General features: G+C 33.1%; 1 protein-coding gene across 2 annotated transcripts in view; it reads right to left on the reverse strand.

The window, feature by feature from the left end:
- LOC131846402 (protein capicua homolog) overlaps positions 1 to 13,718 on the reverse strand; it is a 39,944-nt gene that overhangs the window by 23,431 nt on the left and 2,795 nt on the right. The window contains exons 2-4 of one of the 2 annotated variants that reach the window (XM_059195684.1): positions 4,678 to 4,857; positions 3,901 to 4,596; positions 1,037 to 1,198 (exon numbers count right to left, since the gene is read on the reverse strand). In XM_059195684.1, coding sequence (XP_059051667.1) covers positions 1,037 to 1,198; positions 3,901 to 4,596; positions 4,678 to 4,809 — 990 coding nt within the window. In that variant the 5' untranslated portion in view covers positions 4,810 to 4,857. Of the gene's footprint in view, positions 1 to 1,036; positions 1,202 to 3,900; positions 4,597 to 4,677; positions 4,858 to 13,718 lie in introns of both variants that reach the window. The other variant, XM_059195683.1, reaches the window with a different exon arrangement.

Below are 13,718 nucleotides of genomic sequence, written 5' to 3' on the forward strand. Positions count from 1 at the left end.
ACGTGTCTCGTACGCAATCGTGGAGTAAGTACTAGGCCTTTTTAATGTCATTAGAATATGTTTGTTCGCGTACTAGAAATCACATGTCTATTTTTTCTTTAACATACGTAGTATCGGACTTTGGATGTGTGCTATAATTATTCACCTCGCCTCGTAAATATCGATCTTAAATTGATAACAGTTCTTAAACAAATGATAAAGATAAAAATATCTATAGCGACTTGTTCTAACAAATTCTAGAGCACAAGCAGTTTTTTATTAAGTATTTCTTGGAACTGGTAAGTGGCCTAATGAATTGTGACGGGCTTGTTACTAATAATAATCAAATATTTTATCAATGTGTAAAATACACTGGTTATTTATATTGTGCCTTCTATTTCACTGCCGCAAAGCGTAGTATAGTGGTATTGATTATACATTCTATTTTAGCATTTTATGTTCATTACATCCTTCCAAACAAAAAACTTTAAAACTATGTTTTTAATATTAATTCTAGTTTTTAATTCTATAAGTTGTCACTTATATAATATAACAAACAAAAATGGAAAGCCGTTAAGTTAGCATAAACAAACTTAGCATAAACAATATTATTTTTGTAAAATCTAAATATTTTTAAATAACAATAAATTTATACTTTTTATAAAAAATATTAAATTGCCATTTGTTTTATAGTGTTTTATTGTCAGTTATATTGCACATAAATCTCATATTTTATACCTCAAAGGAGATATTTATTGTGTTCCATACGTTTTTTTATTATATCAGATTTTAAATACTACGCGAAAAATAATAGAGTTAGTGGCATATTTTCTTTTTAATGCATGTTATTAATATTATTAATTAAATTAAACATCCATAGTCAGCACTTGTTTATGTATCACAAACGACAAACGTCAAATATTGTAAAATTGTTGTTACTCCATGTATGATAAAGAATGCTACTGTCATTGGATTAGTAGTTTTATAGTCAGTCAGTACTAAGTAACCCCTCCTTAGTACTGACTAACTACTAAGACTCTTCAATGCCGTCACTTACCACGGCTGGTGCGTGCACGTGTTGCACGTTCATGTTGTGACCCGCCATCGTGACAGGATGGGAACCGGCATCCTCCAACTCGTCAGCCCATGGGGGCTGCAGGAGCCTGATATCCGCTCGCTTCACCTCCACCATCTCGTTACATATCTCACCGTCTGTCACCTGCTTGTTGACACAAATTACGTTTTATTGTAGACAGTTGCCAATAAATATCTATCTATCTAATATGTGTTGTTATGAAGAGACACCATATATACAAACAAGCTTTTTTTCTATACAGGCTACATATAAATTAATATTACTATTATTACTCTGTGGTCAAGGCATTGACGACGACAATCTGCCACGGTAGCGCCGGTATATCATCCCCTTTGGCCAGTATTCCTCCTATATGAAGATGGGCAGCATGTTAGTCGGGACCCGAGCCAAAAACGCCTTGAAACTCGACTCCAGCTAATGGCTTAGCTAAGATTGATGTGGTAACCGTCACCATATATACATTATCATCACGTTATCATGTAACCATTATGTGTTACGATATGATTCGACGGCCTCAGTTAGCACACTGCTTTAGTTCCGAAGATCGCGCGTTCACTTCCTCGCACGGTGCAAACATTTTGTATTCAGGAGTATACTAGTTTCTATCTTTCTGAGTGTTTTCTATATATATTATGTATGTATTTACAAAATAATTGTACTTATTTGTATATTTCTATAAGTTGTCTAGTACCCATATCACAAGCTCTGGTTAGATTAGGACTTGATGGCGTTGTGTGAATTGTCAAAAAAAGAAAGAAAGATTCCAAGAAAGGACTAAGATGTTTCCTTTCTCCACAATTTCATTGAGAGTTATATATGATAACTATCTTCAACTGAAACATATCTTACAAAGCAAGCTTGACGGCGAAAATAGTTAAGACAGGTTGAGGACAGCTTTATACAAAGTATAACTCGGTAAAACGTTTTTATTAACGAGTATAGGAATAGGTATAGGTGAGTCAGAGGTACCCACGGAAACGATATTGTAAAAATTCTAGCCGCCTTCTTTACCCTTCATTCTTGATTCATTGACACTTAATCGCCCAGAAGTGTATTACAATTAATATTATTTCATTCTGTAAATAATATTCATTGTAATACATTTCTGGGAGATTAAGAGTAAATAGATGAATAAATATTATAAATGAAGCCATTTAAAAATGACTACACCCGGTATATTATAAAAATTACAAATTCCTACTCACTATAACTAGTAAACAAATCATGTAATATTAATAAATTAAATTATATTAAATATATAATTAAGAATGGTGAAAGTTTTATCGGATTGTATTAATAAAACGTCATTTGATTATTAGAATATTACATTACATTATCTGCATTTGATAAGTGCGTGCGTACATTCATACATAGGATCACTATCTTACATTGTTCTAGTATATACATATAAAGACATTAAAGACATGATTTTCTTTAACATATAAATAATAGTTTTAGCTAGGATATCATAAGTTGCTTCATATGAGTTTCCGGCTTCATAATGATGCTCGTCAAATCCCATAAAGGCGGCACGCAGATCTTAATGACTGTATGTGACATGTCATATTCTATTTACCTATGAGTATATAGGTAGGTATATAGTGTAGTGTGATTCTTATACTAGGGTTTCGATGGTCGAACACTGATATGCATGTCTTTGTACCTACGTGTATAAGTAGTACTATAAGATAATTTTACAGACGTACAATATACCTACCTGATATAGATAAGGTAATCTAACTTTTTAATAGCTCTATGACGTTAAATAAACTTTCACCATTTTTATTTACTAAAATACATCATACATAAATAATGAAAATCTTTGCCGTTTGTAACTGTCGTATGTAGTAAAGTGTTTAACTGACAAAAATACAGTTTAATGAAATCCAGCTAATATATATTTATAGTTAGCAGATAATGTATTCATATATTTAATACTACATTTACCTATTACAATAAGTGCCTTATCTGAAGTTTAATATATTATACGAATAAATAATATTGAATGAGAATATAAGGATGCAACAGTGTTACTATATATATAATTTGGTAAATTAATTATTAAGTACTAACATTAAACCATGTCTTTGTTCGCATGACCAGGACAAATTGGTTTACCACGATAAAAAATTATACATATATGTGTATGTGCTGCGTCCCAAATACTTTGTGGTATTACAATAAATTTCATGAGAACAGGTTTAGCAGTTAAGTCGCCAAAAGATAAATAATAAACAAACTTTGACATGTATATTAACAGTTTGTACTAGTAAGGTACATATATTTTTAACCAAAATAAATATCAAAAGTTGAAAGAGATTCCCTTTCGGGAGAAGTTCCATTCAGAAGAAAAATTTGTGGAAATACTTGTAAACATTTTTGTTATTTAAGGTAAGAAATTGAACTAATCATAATAATGGTAAAGTTTCAAAATATTTACAAAAGGCATTAATATCTCTATGACATGAAGTATATTCACATATAAGCCCACGTGACAATACCATAGTAGGTAGGTACTTGTTATATGTAAAAAAAAATTGTAATACAGTTTACACACAGCACTAAAATTAGAGGCAATATCATGTCAGTGATGAGAAGCGCACTAGATGGTTTCCTAGATCGAGTCGATTAAAATATTGAGCCTGATTTTAGTGTAAAGTGTAGGCCGTTTTACACACTCACTACATAATTATACAATATCTTTATTAGCTGCTTAGGTAAGCAGCTAATAAAGAAAATGTTTATGCACCATAATCAAACAGACAATCAAACCATAAGATAATCCCAAGATGTCTTAATATTAAAAAGTATTGAAACTTTCTCACCTTGACTCGTATCCTTATAGGTGAACTGAGCACTTCAAAAACTAGTCCTTCCACAAAAACATTTTGCACACCTCTAGACGGGAGGCTCGAGTCCATAGTCCTCACAACACACGCGGAACCTACCAGCAAGTGAATCACTTGAGGACTGGCATCACTAATCACATCGTACTTGTTTTTCCCGAAAATATCACAGTACTCGACAAGATCGTTCTCTTGTCCATCGAACTCGACAGTCACTTTGGAACCTTCCGCCTCTCTAATCACACCCGGTATATAGAGTCCGTTCTGCTTTGCCAGCACTCTATGATCCCGCCACTCTGAAAGATCTATGTTTGGGTAATGGATGAACGGTTTGGTTTCTGTTGGAATTGAAGGCTGTTGAACTATCGGAGATGCCTGTAGTATAGGTTGTGTGTTCTGCTGTTGGTACTCAACAGGCAGTGGAGCGGTTACGGCAATGTTGTTCACGCAATTTCGCTCAATCTCCTCTAGTTCAGAAGGATCAAACTTCCGTTTCTTGGGCAGGTTGCGTACCGGCGCCTGCGTCGGTGTCTGTTGAGTGACGGGCTGCGGTGCGTTCCCACTACTAGCGTGGCCTGGGTTCGTCGGGTTCGCCATTGTTATATTAGGAGTTGGGTTTGTAGTCGACTGTGAGAGGCTTACAGTGCCAACGCTGCTTATCACCGAAGCTGGTATCTAGACAATACAAATACAGAAATATTAATTCTTGTTGATAATTCTAGAACATATTTAGAGTTGAAATATGTATGAAGTTACCTGATCATCAATATCAGCGTACAGTGTGTGTGTACGGTAGTGCGTGTGAGTGGGTGCAGGTAAGGGCGCGGGGGCGGTAGCGGCGGCGGGGGGCTGTGGGTGCGGGGCGCCGCCCGCGTGAGCTCGCTGCATCACCGCCACCCGCTACCACTGATCACTCATGCCTCGCTCCGCCACTGCCTGTAACACAAAATTAATCAGTCTATACACACACCGAGCATGTATACAATACAAATCCTAGGTTAATACCACGACGACTATTCATTGAATTACCAACCACTCCGAGAAATATAATACTTTCCTGAGAAGAACGGCTCGGTCTCATGTTTTATTCAACTGACTGCCACAAGGAGCAGAGTCTGAATTCAACAGTATTAGTCCGGGCGTGTTTGGATTTTAATGAATATTTTTGGAATCTCATCTTAATTTTGCTAGGATTCCTATTCAGTATTATATATCATATATATATATATACATATATATATATATATATATATAACACAGGTAGAAATACAAATACAAACTTTAAAATTTGTGTTTGAATTGATTTAACAGAGCGTCATTCATGCGGCACAAGTTAACCGAGGACTTACCCCCATTTTACTCTATTATGAGATAATAAAAGATAAATCAAGAACAAAAGCATGTAATAGCTTATAACAAAATCTATTGAGATTTTGTTATGAGTTCAACCTTAACAACTACTTAGAGATGCCTGATATCATTACAAATTATTTTGTATTTTTTATATTAAGACAACAAAATCGAATATAAGCCCATCCTTGTTCATATTTTTTACAACAATGTTTTATCTTATTATACATATAGTGTAAGTGCAATAAAGAGTATCATTAATAACTGACGATATCACTAGATCAAACAAAACTTAAGTTTTTAACTAACGGTGCACAGTTTAGTCATAATCAAGACATTTAAAAATGTAAACAAACCAATTCTTTAAAGTAACTTGCAAGTCCTTCCTGTAAATTAGACTCGAATAGATATGTGGTAAACCAGTTATTCAAGAAACAAAAACAAAACTGATGCGATGAGTAATCATCGCCGCACGTTAAAACGACAGAGAAAAAGACAAGTTGGTATGTGACTTTGTGTGGTACGCAGTGTTACCAGATGGCCGTTTTGCTTTCCACCCAAATTCCCTCCAAAATTCACCTTTACACGAATAAAGAATTACTAGTGTCATTTCTCAAACGACAAATGTTGGGCTTATTTTGTTGTCCTACCACTTTTGTTTATTAGTTCACTACGTGTTTTTAGACCTTTATTAACTAGTCAGAAATCTCCATAGCGGAATCATCAAATCAATATTTTAAAGTTTTACGTTTTATAGTTGTCTCAACAAATTCGCATTTCGGAGCAAAACTACGTCTAGCATCAATGCTCGTACGACATATTACAACCATAGTAGTTATAGCGTGTAATTCATTATATTTAAGGAATCGTGATTCAAATCTAAAAAGGCGAATCATTTTCCTGTTAACATTTGGTGCCCACTAGTATTATAGTAGGTACCTACTGTCACATCATCGAAGAACTATACATATAATAACATTGTCGACACCTGAATAGTTAAGAAATATAATCCGTTTGTGTAAAGTTGATGTACATTTTAAATTATTATTATTTACAAACATCTATAAGACATTCCATACTAAAATTTTCTATTCGTCTGTCTATTTTTACCTTTTCACGACTAAATGATTAAATGTGTCTTAATAAAATAATCTAGCGGGTTAGTTTTCGCTTTTTTTTATTTTAAAGATTTCAGGACGATAGGCTAGGATATACTCGATGCCTATCCTGGAAAGGATTATGCAATTTTTTTGTGTAATCAAATTCCATCAATAACATTGAAAACAAAGGAGACTAAATATTGGACAATCACAGTTAAATAAAAAACTTGCATTCCATCCATATTCATAACCAAAACCATAAAGGTCATATTATAGAAATCTTCCTACATGGGTGTTTAAATCTATTACATCCTGCTATTACATATAAGTATTCAAATTTATTTTAAAAATAGAACTAAATCGAGACTCGAATTCGAGACCCATAAAATGCACATATACAGCTCAACCATAAAGTGGAACAAAAAAATATAAACCACACAATTTTCTACAGATATTATAAATACAAAACTAACTTTCATATATATCTACCTGTATGATCATAGGCTAAAATAATAAGATCGTAACAAGGTATAATATTTGTGAAAACGTTGTGTTTGTGTTGTTTGCCGAAACCTAATTTAATTAATGTTAAATCCATACTAATATTATAAATGTGAAGTATTCCGTCTGTATATTTGTAACCTTTTAACTATTAAACGACTGAACGCATCTTAATCAAATATTATATGGGAACGATTACATCACGAGGACGAACATAGGCTATCGCTTATCTATAATAAAAACAAACAAAATCGCGTATAACAACCAGTATAAAAGCAAGTTATTGAATTAGTCATTTACTTGAGTAATACAGTACATTACAAATCTCTACAAAGCTTCACTTTCACACTGACTCATACATTCTCCAAACATAATATTTTCGTAGTCTTGGTAGGGTTAACGTATGTATTTATTTACAAGTATATTCATGTCGGTATTCAAGACTATTATGAGTATTATAACACATCTCATCAAATACCTTTATGTACATTCTGTAAAAATCACATAGACTGTCATAATTAATTATATTGAAGTTATTTACAACTAGCACCTCCTCCCGTTTTCGTCTCTATAATAAAAAAAAAACTCCAAGACAATTCACACAACGTCATTTACCCAAGCTAAGCAGAGCTTGTATTATGGGTACTAGACAACTGGTATAGATACTTATAAAACAGTATATAACTGATATAGACATATAATATACAAGGAAAACACCCAGACCAATACAATCATACTCATGAATACAAATATTTAAACCGTGCGAGGAATCGAACCCGCGACCATCGATAAAAGGCGGTGTACTAAACCGTTAGACCACCAAGGCCGTTACAATGACTGTATTTTTCAAATACGACGATTTTTTTTTATTACAAGCAATAGTCCGAAGATTGTCATCCGTAATCTACATAGTATAAAATGAAGTAATTAAACAACGGAACGGATTTTAATGCAGTATTTATCAATAGATAGAGTAATTCAAGGGATAGTTTATATGTAAGTTATATGCACACTCGTGCGAAGCCGGTGCGGGTAGCTAGAATACAATAAATACAAATTAAATACTATTAATAATATACATACAAAAACCATTTCACTCTCTTACAATCAGAAACCAAGCGTCTAGATATAGATCGTTTGCGTTTGAAAGCGCTTGTCCCTGATCCGATGAGTGTCACACTAGGTGGTAAGGTAAGGTCTCGCAAGTAGTCACTAAATGTGACATGGAGGGGGATGTTGTCAATAATAACGAATTTCGTGTAATGTAATTTATGAATGCCCCTTATAGTCATTAATTCATAATTGTTCCCCTAAAGAGCTGTTTTTAATGGATGATTGTGGCATGGTGCATCGCTAACGCTAACAGTTTACGCTGGTAGAGCACCAGTGGAGGATAAGTTGGCCCATCATGACCAAATTTATCACTATTATTTCTAGGGGAAACGACGTGAACGATGGAGTAATTAGTTCACATTATTAATAATCCTACTTAACGAGCTGTTAACATATTTGAAATAGATAAGTACTACATAGATATTTACATTAAATATCACAAATAACAGTCCTTAATGTCGTTATGAAATCGTATCGGTATACATTTTTTTATACTATACCTATAATAATAGTGACCGGAAAATTTAACAAGTACCATTCACAGTGTATATACAATAAAGCATAGTGAGTTTTAGTATTATCTGTTGGCAAAGTCAAACCGCAATGAGTCATATCATCACATACTACGTTAGTTTGTTTGGTAGGAAACGTAGTATCATAAAGGATTACACTCATACATGTTATAGTAGGCATATTGCGTAGGAACACCGTGTGATTTTTAGTGGGTGAGAATACCACCCACCCCCTCTTCACCCTTCTGAAGGAACGATGGTGTTTTGAAGATTTCTCCACACGAAAAACAAAAATAAAGGTCTATCTCGCGCCGCATCACTCACGTATTTATAAAAAGTATCCTGTATTAATATAGAACATGATCTATTTATCTATACCTATAAATAAAATTGAAGTGTATGTTTGTAATATTGAAATAACAGTTTTTTACGATATGAATAAAAATATGGTACCTACACCATAACACATGGTACATACATTTTTTACAGTTTGTCTGTCTGTCTGTTTATTCCGGCTAATCTCTGAAATGGCTGAACAGATTTTGACGGGACTTTTATTGGCAGGTAGCTGATATAATAAGGAGTAACTTAGGCTACTTTTAATTTAGCAAAATAAAGTTAAATTCGCGACGAAGTCGCGGGAACAGCATGTATTTTATAAATTTAAAGGTGTTTTCTGACTTCTTTTAAACCACGCCCAAAAATAAAAACTCAAATCAATCAAAAATTTATTGTGTTTTAGCGACATTAATAAAGTACAATAATTTTTAAGGGGGGAAGTGGATTGTTAGTTATGTGGACTGATGACCCTATAGCTAGCAATGTAGTCATGTCAGATTGACCTTAACGCGGTTCCCACTGGAAACCATTATAATAAACTTACAGTGAATTTGTCATGATGGGCGAACTGACCTGACCTCACGCTCATCTTATCATCCTCTACTGTAGCCCTGCCAGCGTCTACAACTGTTAGCGTAGGCGGGTACAATTATTTAAAACAATATATTGATTTTTATATTTCTCAATACTTATACCATAACTTGGTGAGTATAACATAATATATAACCCATGTCAATCTGGAATAATTTGGTACGTTATAAGCAAAAGAATATCTAGAGTTTACTTCCTCATTCCAAATTATATAGTTTCGTTCGCTTTCTTTATAATATTAGATTAAGGGTACATTAGATATGCAACAAATAAAATATCACAGAATCTTTTCCTACAAGTGCATTCACGTTCCGTTGGCTGTAAAGCTATTTTGAGTTACGTTAATTCTGAATGGATTTAGCTCAGATCAATAACCTGGGGCTTGAGGTCTCGTCTTTTGTTTTATTTTTTACTCTAACTGCTAGAAAATATCCCACAGTTGTGTGCTAAAATTGAGTCTAACATTTAAAAGTCAGTACAATAACTATTTAAATTTAATTACTTTAAGTAGCTACTTAATTTGTGAAATCATATGTTGTTACAGTTCAAATGTCAAATTAGTTATTTTTAAACAAACCGCATACGATACGGAACTATACACTTAATGTTTATACTACATATTGCGTACGATCCAAATACAACATCATCAACTGTTTATAGATGATGTTTTAATGGGTGATTATAGTACTCCCGCGTGCCTAACGATATACGCTGGCGGGGCACCAGTACGGGATGAACATACATTCAGCAGGCCTAGACAAAGTAACATTCTGCTCAGCGATATCGTTAATAGAAACTAAAATTGACGGCGAATTCACCCGGAATTAACCACGATGGTTTCCGCTTGATAGACGCAGTTAATACAATAAATACTGAACACATTAGAGTGCAAGTGCCATTGCTAAATATGCAATCAAGAAAACTCGGGTACTCTAAGCAGTAAAGAACAATATATCTTCTTAGCCTTAAAATTTGTAGCACACAGACAAATTACAAGTGCAATATTTTCAAATTACAAATATCTCTCTTTTAGTCTTATAACAGTTATGATTTCATCGTTTTGGTATTTTTATGTATTACAAAGAACAACATTCAAAGTCAAAAGTATCATCAAATATCTATCCCAACTTCTAGATGATTATTACTTAACACGTGTAGGAATTTTAAAAATAAAAACAGTTTAATCAAGAATTATCATGGATGACGCTTTTCTTGATGTGTTATATATATTATGTTATATTATAACTATATGTATATATATGTTGTATTATATTATAACTACAGTTACGTCTACAGTTAGGTTAACACATGTTATGTATAGTTAATTAATGTTTATTTATAAAACGTTGTAATTCGTCATAATTGAGTCATATATGGGCAAAATGGATCTCAAGCATCTCTCTTTCTGAAATAGGTATAATTCTTACGAAATTCATAGATCTTATTATGCAATCATGGGGTCAGTGAAAAAGAATAAATTTTTTCAAACTTGACAATATCCTCACATGGCACACGTCCACGACGCACCTCTATAGACTGTTATATTTTTTAATATATTCTAAAAAACTGGTTGTCCATTGTTCTATATTATTGTTACTTTTGCAATTTGTTGCTTTACCAACAGAGACCATCGTTTTCCTACCCATAAAATGAATGTCTGTATAGACCTTAAAAATCAAGTCATTAAAAATATACTTAATTAATAAATACTTGATTTGTTCTACATCTCCATAGAAGTATATAGCATGTAGGAAAACCACGTTTTTTGTTTCTCCATTCACCAACTGATTTTAATATGATTTTCGCTGCCACTTCTAGAATTTCTACCAGTTAGTTTACAAGAATAATAGAAGTAATAGTAATATGACCTGTCAAACACACTGTACACCAGTGTCGATATATTATTTCACTTGTATACAGATTGCGTTCTCTGAATTCTGACTATGAATTTACTCGAGCTTTGGCTAATGAATCTTGCGACACAAAATTTCTGGAACTGATAATACAATGTTATATATATTACGCTGTTATTGAGACTAAACATCGCGGAATACCCAACCGTTCCTCGTAGGTATTTACATATATACAGTTCCAATGGAATGTGTGAAGATGTGTACAGGTTTCGACCTAGTTCAGACTTCAGACTCTCCCAGGGTATAACTATTGTTTGTTCAAACAGACAGACTTGCGTAATTATAGTATTAATATAAATCGATATTAAGTGTATACTAAATTTCTTAATAAGAAATCTATCTTGTACACTTAATTTATGAGTTATCATATAAATAGCACCATGAAAATTAGTTGAGCCGTTGTCACCTTAAGAAGCTTATTCATATTTGCAAGGAGTAAGGATTAATTCAGTTTAAGTATAACATCCTAGCGGGACAACGAAATTAAGACATGTGATAGCAAATATAGCACGACTACGCCCTTCCTTCAGCAGTTACTTATAATAGGGCAAATGGTTACTTACAAAAGGTATTTACTGCCAAAACCTTGCGGATGTAAATAGTTTTTAGGTGAATATAAAAATCCTTTCCGTGTTATGCAACTTCATGCAAAGAAGTTGTGTTCGCGGGCTTCCCCAATACGTCAACGCTCAAATAAAAAGATGGTCCATAGGCTCACGACACACACTTGATGTGTCATTGATTAGATTTTCTTCAAATACACTCAAAACATATCTGCTAGTTACTAACCGACTCGTGTATGTCTACAGTAACAAAAGTTGGCTGATAGAGAAAGTCATTAGCATTGATCCCTTATTTATTTAGCGCAAAATAATTAAAAAAAAATTGAACAAATAGACGGACTATTTCTATTAGATATAAAAATAAATGTATTTAAATATTTATATTAGTTGTCTGGAACCCATAACACAAGATCTTGGCTTGGGATTATATGGCGCTTATCCAGGATATCCAGGAGCCCTAAATCAGATCATCGGTACATATATAAGGCTAATTTACTATACATTTTTGACATCACATTTCAATTTAAATATATAAGTAATCACGAAATTTTTACTTTTAAAATGTTCTTATATGTTTATATATCTGCTTAATATATGGGGGTGCATTAATGAAATTGTGTGTCGTAATTTGGATGGCTCCTTACTTGTGAAGTTCAGTGTTATGATGAAATTAATATGATATTACCATAGGTGTAACATATAAAAAACCATATAGCACTAGCAGTACGAATGCTAAGCACCGTCACGGTGATAATAGTAGTGTGAGTGTGATAAGAAATAAAGCGAAAAGGCATTTTATATTGGAATTATGACTTGTATTCTATCACGAATAACAGCATTCGGGAAAGTACCTTTTGGATTTATTTTATTTATTAATTTTTTCTGCTCATACCATAAAAGTTAAAGGTACATATTATGCATATACTTTCTTCTGAATGATGCTATTAGTGGACTCGCATAACGAATCACGTATGTTGACCCATTGATGTAAAATATATATGTACTGCTCATGTCATTATTATCATCAAGTCGGCCAGCCAGTTAATTTGCACTCCAGTAACATACAATAGTGGTTGTGAGTTTGAGATTGTTGACAATTATGTTGATAGGAATAGTAACGAGAACTACAAAAATGGCCCAGTTGCTGGCATGTATGCTTTTAGCATTAAGGTAGACCTCCACACTGTCTCCATGGAAATTATTGTAGTTAATGCGCCACTATAGCTTAACCTATCTGACTTGATCCTATCAGTACCATTTTCAAAAGAACCGTTGATGCAGACGGGTGCAGTCAATTCATATTCTTCCAAAAAAATTAAATGTTGTTTTTATTAATTACTTTTCAAAAATTTTATCCAAATTTTATTTCATGTTATTACAGAGATGAATGCATCAAGAAATCTTAAAAATCTTCAATCATCTTCAAATAGAAATTAGGTATATTAATTACTTTACCTCCTACTTTATTAATATTTGAACTCGGGAACTTAAAAATACCTAGACAATGGAGTAGTGATATTTAAACGCACTTACGACTATACTGATGCTGTCTGTATATATTAAAGTTAGCTAAATGTGTATCTATATAGAAATATGATAATTACCCTGATAAATAAATAAAGCCTGTACCATGTTACAAGCTTGTTACAATGACAATATTGCCATAATGTGTCTAACATGCTTGCCACACAAAAAAAACGTATTACTCGTGCTATACAAGAACAGTGAATGCAATTATCACAATAGGTATAATTGGACGCAGTTTTATCGCAGCGTTATTAACGGATTATTGGATAAAAAAAAGCACGCGTTCTA

Source organism: Achroia grisella, unplaced genomic scaffold (genome assembly GCF_030625045.1).
Source record: "Achroia grisella isolate CSIRO2021 unplaced genomic scaffold, CSIRO_AGI_Agris_v1 utg511, whole genome shotgun sequence".
NCBI classification, from domain to species: domain Eukaryota; kingdom Metazoa; phylum Arthropoda; class Insecta; order Lepidoptera; family Pyralidae; genus Achroia; species Achroia grisella.